This window comes from Polyodon spathula, chromosome 14 (assembly GCF_017654505.1).
Source record: "Polyodon spathula isolate WHYD16114869_AA chromosome 14, ASM1765450v1, whole genome shotgun sequence".
Taxonomy (NCBI): Eukaryota; Metazoa; Chordata; class Actinopteri; order Acipenseriformes; family Polyodontidae; genus Polyodon; species Polyodon spathula.
The window spans coordinates 2,823,234-2,838,986 of NC_054547.1; the positions used below are offsets into that span (position 1 = coordinate 2,823,234).

At 45.0% G+C, this 15,753-nt stretch overlaps 1 protein-coding gene across 2 annotated transcripts in view; it reads right to left on the reverse strand.

Annotated features, from left to right (window-relative positions):
- Positions 1 to 15,753, reverse strand: part of LOC121326860 (importin-13-like) — a 42,126-nt gene extending 26,373 nt beyond the window's left edge. For both annotated transcript variants that reach the window (XM_041270444.1, XM_041270443.1), the window contains exons 1-2: positions 15,022 to 15,753; positions 8,984 to 9,720 (exon numbers count right to left, since the gene is read on the reverse strand). In XM_041270444.1, coding sequence (XP_041126378.1) covers positions 8,984 to 9,720; positions 15,022 to 15,087 — 803 coding nt within the window. In that variant the 5' untranslated portion in view covers positions 15,088 to 15,753. The remainder of the gene's footprint in view (positions 1 to 8,983; positions 9,721 to 15,021) is intronic.

Genomic DNA, 15,753 nt, shown 5'->3' on the forward strand with positions numbered 1-15,753 from the left:
AACTGTCAAATATGCAGGCCAAATATAGGCACTAGTTTTTGAGCGCAGTGTACCGTAAGCCAATTCACTTTGGATTCACTGCTTCTTCAGTCTTTTCAATGTTCAATTAAAATTTGACAATCATACAATCCTATACACAAACACTCTACAAGGTGCAGTAATTTATAAAATATTAGAAGGCTGGTAAAAAGGTGATTGTAACAATTAGATTTTATGGCAAAAACACCACTCAACAGTTGCCATGAGACTTGGATGAAGGCAGGCAGGCACCTGAACAAAACAGCCTGTGAATTATGAAATCATACTGGCAAGCGAGAAGCAGTTCAGATTTAAAGTCTATGTAAAGCAGGAGCCCTCAGGGGGTTCGTGAGATGACTAGGTTATCAACATCTCCGTTTGAACCTCTGTTAGAACACCAGTGATACCCCTTTCTTTTCTAAATCAGGTTTACATCAGAGGGTATTCAAATCACGCACGCCCCCGCCCGCCCTGCCCCCTTCAGCGATCTGCAAAAATTAAAGCTGTCATTTTCGGGTACAAAATAAATGAAGAGATTTAATTAAATGCCCGCTGTGAAAGATGCTCAGTAATGATGTTACAGCACACTAAAATTAGAGACAAATTACCTGTGACAGCCAGTCATTTTCTTTCAGCTAACAAGTAACTATTAATAAATGCTGAGGAGTAAAAACACATCCAATGAATATTATATTAACCCACGCTCATATAGAGGGTCGTGTAATTATCCCACAGTACCTGAAACATGTAAAATATTCAGAGAAAAATCAATTGTACCCAAATCCAATGCAAACGTTATAAAGGATGCTAGATATGTATAACAGGGTTTGACTGGCGATGGTCCAAAATCAAGACAGTTCCCCATGGAGTTCACAGTGAGATGAAGAAGCGTGTCATTTGTAAAATGTACCCAGCTAGATTATATGCACTGTACTTGTATACCACCTGGCCAGTATAGGAACACCCATATGGCACAGCAACGAGAAGCTGTTCCTGTACGAGACAGTCATTGTAGCACTTCATTACAAAGCAGCAGTTGCCGCAGTGTCAGATGCAGCTGCACCATCTTAAATAAATGTGTGAAATGAACAAAGACTGATGAGCATTGAACACACACTAGCAAAGGCAAATTACTATTTCTAATCTGTATTATAGTGGCCTGCCTACTATGACTGCCGACATGTAGCCTACACAAATAGCACAACGCATTTCTAAATGATGCACATTCATCCAATAGCAGCTTTTTACAGCTCCCCGGCAATCCGAACTCTCAGTTACAATGTACTTCCAGTTTGCAGAACAGAGACGCTAATCCAGGCATTTCGCTTCTTGACGTACAGCAGCAGGAGGGAACTAAACTGGTGTTTATTTTTTTTAATAAGGCTTCAAAATGAGTCTTAAGCTTTGAACTGCCCTTTTATTCCAGGTGTTTGTTTCTTCCTCCAAAGTGAGATCTGACCTTTAAAACAGGGTGGTTATTAGCTGTACACTCGACTCCCTGGGGGGGGGTTTGAACTGTGTGTTATGCATCCCGGCAGCTTCAAACATAACTCGGCAAACAATTCCTTGCAGCCCTTTGTCGAATCAATGCATTGATTCCAATATTCAAAGGTTACACACAGATAGCTTAAACATTTAATCAGTAGCCAGAACAAATGTGACACCTAGTTACAAATAGAAATCAGATAATGATTGGTTACCTAATGTTCTTGGAGATGGCTCACGTGCGGCAATGGTCCAAGAGGAAAAAAAGAGAGGACTCTTCTCACTCACAATTTCAAGTGCCTGTCTTATGTATTTTACCTAACTATGTGTGTGTGTGAAGCTGACCTTTGTGAACTGTGCTTACACTCTGTTTTCCAAACAATATCTGAACACTACACATTTCTTGGCGTGAATTACAATGTTGTTCCAGGCACAGAACACACACAAGATCAAACTGTACACCTGTTCATCAATTCCTTGTTTGAGGAGTAAATCATCTCTCTGCAGTTATGCACAGGACCAAAGCCTCGATTTTGTTTTAGGTGAACACCCCCCCCCCCCTCGTTTTAAAAACATAGAGAGTGGCCTCGCTCTTAAGTCCTGAAATACGGCCGTAAAATATTTTTCACGCCTGATTTTGATCATCTGTAACTTCAAAAATTGTCAATCACAGTTTCAAGGTAAAACTACAATAAAGTCAAGTAGACAAACGTTTCGGCCAGTGTCTTCAGTAGAACGTTCACCCTTCCCAGTTTCAGATGGTCTGAACGGTCATTTCAGTTCACTTTAGTTAAATCTGCCAGGAGCCAGAAGGTGCTTTTGCAAGCTGTGTAAAGCTGTTAAAACACTGATTTCCAATCTAAACCGGCACTGTCCCAGTCATAGTTGTTAGATATCTGGATAAACAGAGGTTACTGCCTTAAGTCTTGTGTTCTGTCACATTTGTGCCACCAGTGAAGAAAAAGGAGCAATTCTTAAGAGCCCTCGAATTCAATTCCTCAACTGTTAATTTCACATCTTGCACCTTCAATGGGTGTTTTTATCCTTTCCGGAAAACAAGAACCATGGTGATGACTCGAGTAAATGGCTTTCTGTATCCCGGGGGGTGTCATAATGAAGAGTGTTGCCACTGCAGCTTTCAATCTGCTATGGAACCAAATACAACAGCTTTGCATCTGTGGGGGTGATTTAGCAAGGATTTGACAGCAGTGTGATGATTCTACTACCACACACACAGACACAGACACAGACACACACACAGACACAGAGAGACACACACACACACACACACACACACACAGATATATTAAGACAGCCAGCCACAGCTCATTAGGTTTCTATTTCTGGATACCAAGTAGTCACAAGGTGAGTGTTTTGCAATGCTGAGGATTTCATTCAACTAAGAAACACAGGCTGCTGATAACAGCACAGAAAATATCCCCTTCACTGTGAATCTGAGGATTTAGAAGCTTAAAGTTTTAAATACATTTGTAGAATCTGAAAGTCTATCTCGTTATAATCATTCTTTGATTTCTGAAGTACAGGGTGTGGCAACTCTATCTGAAAGGTGTTCCTAATAGGAGTGACCATGCCCTCAGTATAGGGCCTGCCCTGTATTCACGATCCGCAGTTAAAAGGCCATGCTATTTATGTTGGGCCAATAATATCGGTTTATAACGGGAGAGCACTGCTCCTGTCTACTCAGCTTGCTCACTATGCCTGCACGCACGGCCTGGGTTATTGTGTGCACAACAATCTGTCATTTCTCTGACCATGTGCAGTAAGAAGGGAAGGCAGCATACTTGTACCCCTTCTACAATGCAGATTACTCTAAGCATGCAAGCATGGCAAATAGACTTCACATGCATGTCATAAAGGGGACTTCTCGTGACCCTGCAAACAAACCCTGTATTATTTGGAGATCTTCACAGCAAGCCACCCCGACAGGGATTTACCCAAATATCATTCTGCTTCAGTAATCTGTAATGTCTGAAGGGTGTTAGGGAGGGGGGAATGCTGTCAATAGCGAAATGTCAAATTCAAATGGGCAGTCATACAGCGCAGGGTCGTGTCCATTCTTCGTTGGGGACTGAAGGAAGCATAGCATTGGCTCTGGCACTCCCGTGGATTATGGAGGTAAAACCAGTAAGGACTGTTTCTCCTCATCGCTCTGCAGCAAACCCTGCTGGCCCCCTGCAGTTCGGCGACATCTGCTCTACAGTTTCTGGGTCAAAATGGAAGCTGGCTGGTCGTGGGATTGGAGAACCCTCATTGAATCTTCGGGTCTTCCGAGCCATGCAGGGATTTGCTGTGGTGAGGAGAAAAGTGACTGGGGCATTCCAAATTGGAAGAAAACCGGGGGAAAAATTATAATTGGACAAATTACAAAATAAATAAATAAAAAGCCTTATAAATAAAGCGCATTATTATTCCTATTATTATTAGCAGAGATATCAGCTCTTTAATATAGCATTACCGACACTGCAAAGAGGTAAAAATTTGCATGCAAAAAAAATCAAAAAGCAATTAATCAATAGCACTGCATCCTGATATCTATAGACTTGCACTAATCAGCAATACCACTGGCACAGAATCCACGCACCATGCCAGCAATTAAACACACACACTCGCACTGGGAGGAAGGCAGTGTAAAAACTAGTCGCTATGCAACAGAATAAGACTAGTCCAATCACACCCTAGCATGCCAACTGTACCTTAAATACATGTGTGAGAAAGCCGGGGGTGGGCTGGTGGAACTGCCAGGCAAACTCACCAACCTCCCGAGCATGACCACACAAGCAAGGACAATGTACCCCTATTACTGTATTATCCATCTCACAACACAGGGAACTGGGAGCGCAGGAGGCAGTGTGTCTGCGGCTGCACTGAGGCACTGCGAAAAATCCCTGAGAAAAATGTCACTCACAATCACGCACATCACATCTTCACAAACAGCGCGTAACTGCACAGGGAGTCGTAAATCAACTGCCAAGTGAAATGAGAATGCAGACAGTCCCGACTTAAGTCTCAGCAAATAATTGCATTACATGAATCTTCATGCAATAGCAGTTGAGCTGTGCACTGTCAAAAAGCTTTCATTAAGACACCTATCCACGTGAGAAATTCTCTAGGTCAGTGATTTGCAGAACTTCTCTTTTTTTTTTTTTTTTTTGAAGCTTTCAATAAAAAAAACATTTTAAAAAGGGAAAAAAATTCATCATCTTCACAAATGCTCCAGGGTATTTATTTAAATTAATAAAGAAATAGCAGTGGTCTTTAAGAGATGGTAAAATTAAAGAAAAAACAATGACTCTCTCTGCTAAGCAGCTGTGTCCATATCATATTATACGGTACGCATAATAATAATAATAATAATAATAATAATAATAATAATAATAATAATACCATGTGTTGCTACAACTGTTTAAATAACACACCTGCAATTTTTCTATCCATTGTTAACATTTTGACAACTTTTTACATTCATAAATTTAAAGTCTGTTTGAAAGCTCTTTTTAAAATGTCCGCTCTAGTGCACCGGGGTTTGAGATCTGTCCTCTGCATCAGGGTTTCTCAGTCCTGGTCCTGGGGGGACCTGTGTCTGCTGGTTTTCATTCCAACTGAGCTCTCAATTACTTAATCAAACCCTGAATTGAACTAATAATGTGCTTAATTAGACCTTTAATTGTTCTCAGCTCAATTTCAAGTTACTTAAACATTGTATAGTGAACTTGAAATCTCCAGTTGTATAAAAGCTTAAAATGGTCTAATTAAACAAATAAATAGTTTGATTAAGGGTTGAATTAAGTAATTGAGAACTCAGCTGGAATGAAAACCAGTAGACACAGGGGGCCCCCCAGGACCAGAACTGAGAAACCCTACTCTAAATCAGTGCAGGAAGAGAGATTAAAAAAACAAAAAAACATAACAGAACAAGAAGTGCTCGGCTTTCCTGTTCCGTACCACATCATGGATCGTTATCGCTGTGTTAACCTGTTTGACAATGTGGGCAATAATCCTGACACTGAGTGCACTGGAGCGGCAATTTGGAAAAGAGCTTTCAAACAGACTTTAAAGTGTAGAAAGTTTTTAGGATGTTAACAATAAAAACAAAAGTGACAGGCACTTTATTTAAACAGTTGTAGCAACACATGGGAATGTATAACGCTATATCTTTCAGAACCCGCTCCTTACTCTTTAAAGGTCAGGTGTGCTGGATTTCAGAGATGGAATAAAGATCCCCACTGCACAGATATTTCAGACCTTGACTGTGAGTTTAATTAGCCAAATCTGAGTATGCTACCGGGACAGACCGCACAGCAATGGGAAGACTAAACGTTTAGAGATCTACAGTACACGATCTGCAAAGGTGTAATTAGTTTCTATCAATGCGTTCTAATGGGGACTGGCCTTGCCGTGCTCAGCAGAACCAGATGAGCTGTGGCTGGAGCACGCTGACTGGAGGAGCTGTGAACTCACAGGCAGATGCAGGAGAGCTGCATGCAGTCCACTCCCTCGTGTCCCTTATACTCCCGGGGCGCTGATAGGGAGCATGAAAATCGTTTGGAAACTGAATTCCTTTGCGGCTTCTCAAATCTGCCCCGTCTCCATAGAAACGCAGCAGAGCACGCTGGGCCGCCTCCATGCCCAGCGCTGAGAGATGCATTTGGCCTCCTGGCTCTGTCTAGCTCCATGCCCAGGGATTGTTATTTTTTTAATATATTTTTGCGATTAATGTTTGTTTGTTATAAGCACACATTAATATGCAGCTAAGCAAACTCTTTTTTTCCTTCCCCCATGCAGCTGTATTACCTTGATGTGCATCTGATGATCTTTCTAGTTCCCAATTTTTCTAATGTCAAACAAATTACCGGATAGAATGTTTCTTTCGTTCTTAGGAACTACCTTGCATCAAACTGCATTTTAATGGCTACTGCAATACATACTGTGGACCGTATTTTAAGGTCTCTCTAAAGAGAAGCCGTATGCAGGATAAACCAGCTCTACAGCAGGTTGTTTGCCAATGCATTGTTCTTACAGTGACAGTTTCATATTCACATATTTGTAGATCACCACCTGAAATTGGTTCAAACTGACACTGGAAGGTTTCTGATTAATAGCAGTATAAGCCATTGCAATTGCACTGCAGGTTGTGTATATCTACCCTAAGAAAACTTACTCTACAGTTTATAATCGACACTTCCCATTCGAATGTAATGTCAGCAGAGAGCTATCCAAAACTGCCACTGCAAGCTGCTTCTACAGTCGCAATAAGACTCTGTGTCTTAATTGCCTGTTAAAACCCACAAGCCTCGTAATTATCCCTTTCTGCTGCCGAGCATTCCCACATAGATATTGGACGACAAGCAGAAGATGGGAATAATAATCAGTTTTCAAAGTAAATAAGTATGCAGCACACGGTACTCCTGCCCAGTGTAACTCAGCGCTGTCAGAACTGCAGAGCCTAACCCAGCGCTGTCAGAACTGCAGAGCCTAACCCTAGCACTAACCCTAACCCAGCGCTGTCAGAACAGCAGAGCCTAACCCTAGCACAACCCTAACCCAGCGCTGTCAGAACTGCAGAGCCTAACCCTAGCACTAACCCTAACCCAGCGCTGTCAGAACTGCAGAGCCTAGCCCTAGCACTAACCCTAACCCAGCGCTGTCAGAACTGCAGAGCCTAGCCCTAGCTAACCCTAACCCAGCGCTGTCAGAACTGCAGAGCCTAGCCCTAGCACTAACCCTAACCCAGCGCTGTCAGAACTGCAGAGCCTAGCCCTAGCTAACCCTAACCCAGCGCTGTCAGAACTGCAGAGCCTAGCCCTAGCACTAACCCTAACCCAGCGCTGTCAGAACTGCAGAGCCTAGCCCTAGCACTAACCCTAACCCAGCGCTATCAGAACTGCAGAGCCTAACCCTAGCACTAACCCTAACCCAGCGCTGTCAGAACTGCAGAGCCTAGCCCTAGCACTAACCCTAACCCAGCACTGTCAGAACTGCAGAGCCTAGCCCTAGCACTAACCCTAACCCAGCACTGTCAGAACTGCAGAGCCTAGCCCTAGCACTAACCCTAACCCAGCGCTGTCAGAACTGCAGAGCCTAGCCCTAGCACTAACCCTAACCCAGCGCTGTCAGAACTGCAGAGCCTAGCCCTAGCACTAACCCTAACCCAGCGCTGTCAGAACTGCAGAGCCTAACCCTAGCACTAACCCTAACCCAGCGCTGTCAGAACTGCAGAGCCTAACCCTAGCACTAACCCTAACCCAGCACTGTCAGAACTGCAGAGCCTAGCCCTAGCACTAACCCTAACCCAGCACTGTCAGAACTGCAGAGCCTAGCCCTAGCACTAACCCTAACCCAGCGCTGTCAGAACTGCAGAGCCTAGCCCTAGCACTAACCCTAACCCAGCGCTGTCAGAACTGCAGAGCCTAACCCTAGCACTAACCCTAACCCAGCGCTGTCAGAACTGCAGAGCCTAACCCTAGCACTAACCCTAACCCAGCGCTGTCAGAACTGCAGAGCCTAGCCCTAGCACTAACCCTAACCCAGCGCTGTCAGAACTGCAGAGCCTAACCCTAGCACTAACCCTAACCCAGCGCTGTCAGAACTGCAGAGCCTAACCCTAGCACTAACCCTAACCCAGCGCTGTCAGAACTGCAGAGCCTAGCCCTAGCACTAACCCTAACCCAGCGCTGTCAGAACTGCAGAGCCTAACCCTAGCACTAACCCTAACCCAGCGCTGTCAGAACTGCAGAGCCTAGCCCTAGCACTAACCCAGCGCTGTCAGAACTGCAGAGCCTAGCCCAGCGCTGTCAAAACTGCAGAGCCAGAACGAGGTAACGAGCAGTGCTGCACTGTGCATTGCTTCTCACCCGGTCAAAACTATGCTCCCCTGAAACCCACCATCTGTCTACCTTCAGTTCCCAGACGCTCTATCTACCAGAGTCTCTCTACCTTTGCAAAGTTTGACAGCTTATTGGCTGTTGCTGAGTTGCAGCACATACTGGAGCCAGCTCTGGTGGGCATGCGATCACCCCCCGCAGCTGTACTTATAAACACTCTCCACTGGAACTCCTTGTTACACTACAGATGGATTGGGGCTGAGCTATTACACAACACCACAGGAACTACAAATGTCTGCTCCAACACATTCAGTATGATTTAGGGTGTTCAAGAACAGCACAGGTCTGCAAGGTGTCTACTTACACTAAAGTGTGCATGCTACACACATGCAGGTGTATACCACTTTGAGTTGCCCATATCCCCTTTTGCCATTTTGTGCATAACTGTGTAAAGTTCCCTATCTATGTACCTCACAAAGCATATATGTCTTGGCAGGGAAACTTCTCGTACCACATAGAGTTCACATAAACATGAAAATAATATAATTGTAACCGCAGCGGATATACAGGCTAACTAAGAAGAGCCAGTCAAGGACTCCGTGCCTGTGCTTGGCAGTGCCCCGGGGAGAGTCTCTTACCTCTGCGAGTCAGGCTGGGAGATGGCGTTGACGATGGCTTCCACAGCTGTGTCGAAGAGCTCGGGGTCCTGCAGAGAGGAGAATGCCGCATGCATCAGGCTCTCGCAGTCTGACAGTGGCACGTCCAGCTGCACCCAGCTGGAGAAGCACTTGAGCACCTTCTGCTTGATGAAGCTGGGCGAGTCCTGCTGCTGGAGGAGCTGCTGCAGGAGGGGGAATACGGCCCCGGACTCCTGCCCCAGGGTGTTGCGGACCTGCCCCTTGCGGTACTGCGGCAGCCGGCTGGTCTGGAACTCCTCAGGCAGCACGGTCAGCAGCTCCAGCAGAGCTAGGCAGCGGACCCGCCCGTCCACATCGGAGCTCTCCGTCTGGAACATCTTGACCATGTCACTGACAGCCGCTGGCCAGGCTTCAGGCATCATGTTGAGCGCCAGCGATGCCAGGGCCACACACAGCCGGGTCAGCACAATCTTGGAGCCGGAAGCGAAGTGCGCAATCTGGCTGAAGAGCTGGCTCTTGAGGCTCTCGTACTGCTCTGCAGGGATGTCGTTCCAGTAGCGGGAGATCTTGGTATGCAGAGCGCTGGCGCCGAAGTACTGGATCTCCGGCACCTTATCCGGGCAGAGCAGGACCCAGCTGAACTGCCAGGCCTGAGGGGACACCTGGGCCTGCATCAGCCACTTCTGAGCCAGGTTCTTGTTTTCTATGTTGGGGTCGTAGTACAGCTGGTGCAAGGCCTGCAGAGACACAGACAGAGGAAGGGGAGGTGCAGAGAGGTGAGTGGTAAGCTTTCTAGGGCCAGACGCAGTGGGAGCACCAAATTATATATATATATATTTCATTCCCCAGTTTGACCTTCAAAACATCCACCTTCCCCACCGCGATCACACACACAGGACTATCATTCAAAGTCTGAAATAAAAGCAGGAGCAAAAATGTTGTTAATTTTAACATTTAGGCTGACTTACAAGAGCTAAGCTTTAATATGTATTAAAAATGAGGACACTTGTATGACAAGCGTGGCTTCCCTACGGCAGGACCATCCGTTTGGCTTCAGAACTGAGTGCAACAAAAACAACACATACGCATATCCCAGGCAATCGAGTCACTGCCATCCAAGAGACCAAGAAGGCATACTGACACTAATGTAGGGCACAGAGCACCAATCCAATTACAGTCTTTCAGACCTGATCTACTGCAGAGCTGCCAGACATTTTCAGCTAAACAAAGGCATGCAAATCACCAGGGAGTGCTTATACTGCAGAGCCACACAACAGAACATCACTAAGAAACCAAAAACGAGATGTGTCCGAGTGTAGAAAACACTACACTCGGACACATCTCCAGTAGTTTCTTGCTCATTGAATGTTGCATCTACCTCAGACCATGGATTGCCTGAAAGTCTTTCCAAACCCATTAAAAGCCTTAAATGGAATACTTCACAAACAGCCACGTTATAGAGTTCAATGGGCTGTACAAATGGCTCAAGATCCATCCGTTGTATAGTTTATCGTGGTGCTGTATGTAATCGTGGTGCAGTATGTGTCCTGTCCATCAGGAAGCAATGCAGAAACAAAATATTGACGTGCCAATTGAAATAAATATCAGGGATCCACTATCCAACATCCCTTTAGTTACAGGGATGGAAATAAGACTCCTATTGCATAGCAGTTTCACCCATTCCAGGTTTTAATATGATCTTGACTAGCTCCGGTGTACAGTAATAAGTTCAGCTGTGTCATATTAAATGCAAAGTAAAATGATTATATACCCAGCACCGATCTAGCTTGCAGAAGTGAAGGTTATTCTCTGATGTTGCTGAGATGGCAACACGGTCTAGGATGCAGCCTAACTAAAGTGTCCAGCTCTAGTCTCTGACAAACAGGAATCCTACCAAATGAGGAGTCCAAAATTAAACATGAAAAGTTATACCCTAAACTTGGGGATGGTGCAGTAGCCCCAAAAGACATGAATGCATGCCATGTACAAGAACGCTTCAGTACAGCGTCAGTTCTAGCAAATCGGGCCTCAGGTTTGTCTGAAGCTTGTATTTTGATTGGGTCCCAGCGGTCAGACCATGACTGGTGTTGTTCTACTTAACAACCTATGTGTTGCAACGCTCAAGTAAACAATACACAATGCCCGGTCCTGTCTGCAGTGGTGACGCACACCATGCGTTACACTATTCCTGGCTTTGCTTGGCACCAAGGTGACCCCTGGACAGCTACTGCATCCACAGATATTCAGAGGAGTGCTTTGAGTGTGTCCTTATGAAATAAATTCCCACTGTAAAACCTTTGCAGTGTACTGTAACAAAGCATCCAATTAGCATATCCTGTCGTGGGCTGTATAAACATTTACTAACTCCCCAAACAATGCAGCTGTGACCTTTATTGAAATGTTACTGACCCCCCTGAGCGAGCAGGAAGGGGTCACAGAATGCCACTTTCTTTCAGGGAAGTCAAGTGTAACAAATTCAGTGCAGCAAACATGACACGTGGTACTACATTGTGTTAGAGAAAGTTCTCAGTTTCTATTGCATCCAAGCCTGCTACTGGTTCAGTGTCTTCAGGGTGTTAGTGTCTGACAGCATGGCAGTCACTGGCTGGCTAGTTAATGACTGGAAAGGAAGTGGTAGAGAGCATTTTACTCTGCAGGTGAAATGAAAGAGGAAGGGCAAGCATTACCTGAATGAAAGCACACAGCAGGCTCCATTTATGAAGTGATGTTATAAGCTACAAGCACTTTAATGAATTAGTCTTGTTCTGTGTGAGGCTTCACTATAGACCTCAAGCCACTCTGTGCCCAGTTATCCCAAACCCTCCCTCTCCTGTCCAGTATCTGTTTCCAAACCCGGCCGCGTTGTTTACAAAAGGACAGCACAGGCTCAGGAAGCCACATACTTGCAGGATGTTGTTTATGCCTCTTAACCAAGCTCAGTTCAACTACTATTCATTTGCAGAAGTAAACAGACTCTCCGCACTGCAGCTCCATTATAAACCCTGGCTGAAGTAGCTCTGTAATGCTGCCAATGATATCCCATGCTCAGAGACCCGGTTACTATAGCTCCCCATTATAAAACCCTGGAAGGAGTTGGGGTTCCCCCCCCCCCCCTCCCCTCCCCCCCTCCCCCCTCCCCCCCCCCCCCCAATAGATAGACAAGCAGTCTGCTGTGCTGGCTTCCTTCAGACAGGCTGCACTGAAAGGCAGAACGCTGCCCTCCAGATCACGTTGCAGTAACTCCTAGTGATGACAGCAAACCGCAGCCCAGGAAGACGATCAATAGAATACACTGAGGCAGGATTCAACACAGAGCTATAAAGAAAGCAACAAAGATGCACCTACAGAATCACCCCACCGCTGCAGCACATGGCACCTTTGCAACCTGTGGTCTGTACGAACATACGGTTTTGAAAAGCACATTGTTTTATACCACCTTATAAAACAAGATTCAATTGCATGGATGTACTATTTCAGTGACTGCCATTAATAACAGTGTTTTAATGAAAACATACAGATTTTAATAGGGCATAATAACCCGCTAACTGCAATAATTAGTAAAGCAAGCAATATTTGGATATTATTTAACAGGCTTTCCTAATATTTTTATTAACTGCTAGTCAGCTACTGAGTTCCAGGGAAGCAGCACACAGTACACGTTTTCTCAAATCAAGTTAAAAGCAGTCATTGCTGGGTTGAATGTCTCCTATGCCTAGAGGCAGTTTTTTTTTTATATATACCAAATACTGCTATGATGAAAGCTAAACTGAATTCACAGAGCTTGTTTTAAATAAAACTAAAGAAAATTTGTACAATATCAGTGCCCCTCTCCATTCCTCAGGGAGCAGCAATCTGTATCTCCAAGGCCACTGAGCCTTGGAAACTGTGCCCTAGCAACCACCTAGCAACAGACAACCAGACAGCAAGCCCTAGACAGTACCTGCAGCATCTAAGCAAGCAAAGTCCTGCAGAGATGACTTAACCCTGCACTCCCTTTCTGCAAGCTGCTGCCCCAAAGCACAGCTTTACTGTCCCCTTCTAACAACCAAAACCCCCCAAAAAACAAATGCTATATCAGGGTTAGAAAAGCATACTAGTCCTGGCTTTCAGAACTTGTAGCTGCAGTGTCAATAAAAGGAGCTGAAGCAAGTTGCATGGCAGAGCATGAGAGGACCTGCTCTGGAGCACACTGCTCACAGCCAGCCTCCCTGACATTTAAAAACCCTGCTGTCACAGCAAGCAGGTAAACAACACTGCTGGAGACAGTGGCCAGCACCTTACAAGGCAATCGAGTCACCATGCGCTTTGCAAACATTTATCACATGACTTCAATATAACCATATTTATATTACACAGGGTACAGTAAAATGTGTAAATGTATTAGGATGGCTGATGCATAGCAGTTAGAGACATTCTGCAAACGTGCGTCCGGGCTGCTATGCAGTGGGAGTTGTACTGCCATCCATGTGTATGGCACCTTTAACCCCATATGGCCAAATGCTGCTTTCAGGCAACATTCTGTTTTAATTGATATTATAGCATGTCCCATAAGCTGCTTTCTATCAACTCTGGTAAGCTGATGATGGAGTAAAGAACCAATGGTTGGAGAATGAAAATGCTGTATGCTAGCTGTAGAGGAGTATGTACAATGCTAATACCCTGCAAACTGATTTCTTCTGATTCTGTAGCCGTGTGAATATACAGCTGGATGGATGACATACACCCCATACTAATGATGCCCATCAGCATTGTGAAAAAACCTGGTATCCAAGGTCAGCAGCAGCTGATATATAATGAGACACGGGGAACAAAACTGCAACTGGTAATCATTACATCATCCACTTCAGCTGATGAAATGTCACAATGCACAATTTCCAAGAGCAAACGATTGAACAAGTTTTTGTTTGTTTGCTTTTTTTAAACTAGAATATATCTCATTGAGACACAGAAGCTGCATTTCAGCGAGGTCCCAGTTTAATAAAGGTTTTGTAAAATGGTAACTGGATGTGCATATTATCAGGCCTAGGGGCTGTTTTAGGAAGTAATTATCCTGCTGTAGCATAATGACCAGTGCATTTTTCTGCAAAATGTTTGCAACCCCATAGCAAACAGGACTCCTGCATTCCTTTGCTGGGTACACATTAATACACCTGCCTCCCTCCAATGGTAGAATGTATTCACAGCCCTGGTGTTCTGACACAATATGGCATTTCTCCAACTGAAACCCTGCCCCTCACGTTCTGTGCACTGGACGCTCGGATCTCACCCTGCTGCTGAGGGAAACGAACAAGTCCCATTCCAAACGGCTTTCAAGCCAATCTCAGCGGCAGATGGAAAAGTGGCATGAACGTGCTTGCTGGCAGGCAGGGGTGATGTGGTTAACTCCGGGCATGGCTCTATTGACAGGTGAGAATGCGTGCTATTGCCAGTCCTGCAGGCACGGCAGCACTATTGACAGGTAGGGAAAGGGAATCAGCCAGCCCACAAAAGTGCGGTACTCAAAGTAGTAAATTATTCCTCATTAGCTGTGGAATGAAAGTAATTAATGGTAATAATAGCAATACTCAAATTCCAAACTGCACCGTGCATCCTGCACAGACACCAAGTCAAGCGCTAAACAGAGCGCCGATTTCACCCCTACAGGTTATTATGAGCTCTTCAGCTTTGCCCTCTACAGATCTGTGTGAATAGATACACCCTGGAGAGCCTCCATAGCAGGTTAACAATCAGATGAACTACAGAAACTAAAGAAAATAAGAAAATACTGCTTCTTGCTGTTGCTCATACTGTGCTCCGGTGTGCTTCCCTCACACTCACTCCACCCAGACTGCACCCAGACTGCCTTTACAATGTTACCAGACCCCCGGGGGATCCAACACGATTCCACAATACATGCTGAAGCAACTGGATATCTCGGTCTGGTTCCGTAAACGTACCACCAGCTCTGGCTTCAGAACTGCAGTGTGGGGCGTGTACGTGAAACTGTGAAATTACAAAAATAAACAAATACATTAAAATTAAAAACTGCGGTCTCTTACCTTTTCCACGTTCTCCACTGTGAAGTCGAGGCTGTCCGGACTCTGTGCTCCTCTCCCCTGATCCATTGCTTTTCGGGATGCGGTGAGGAGGGTTATTCAGCGCAGCGAATGCAGCTCCACTGTACTGTACCGCTCTCAGCACGAACACGCACCGCAATATAACAGCCTTTATTGTCTCCCTCTCCTTTGCAGTTGAAACGGTCCAGCTTAGCCCGACACTGCTTCAATGAAAACAATAATTCTAACGGCTCCTTCCCTCCTAAGAGACGCCTCCTTTCTTTTTTGTGTAGAAGCCGATCTTCGGTACCTTTGGTTAAACGCTGTTGTAACGCGAATGATTTAAATACCCCTCTAACAGCGTGCTTAAAAATATATAACTGAGCCGCACGTGTATTGTACGAAAACGTTGCTTGGAAAATAATCCGCTTTTACACGTCCGTTGATTACATAAATATACAGTAATTCGTACAACAAAAAGAAACAGAATAATCTCTACCGTGCTATTCCTTCGCTGTACCGGTGAGCTGCGGTAGAGACACAAAGTGACAGCCTCAACATGGGAGGCCTTGCTGAACGATAAACTGCCCAACGGGGGGGTGAAAAAAATAAAACCTACAATGCTTAACAAACGTTGCCAAGGATAAAATGTATACAGTGTAAAAATGTATACACAATGTTCAAAGGACACTTGAGTCTCGGGATATAAGTCTACATTATTTGTTTTGTTGAATT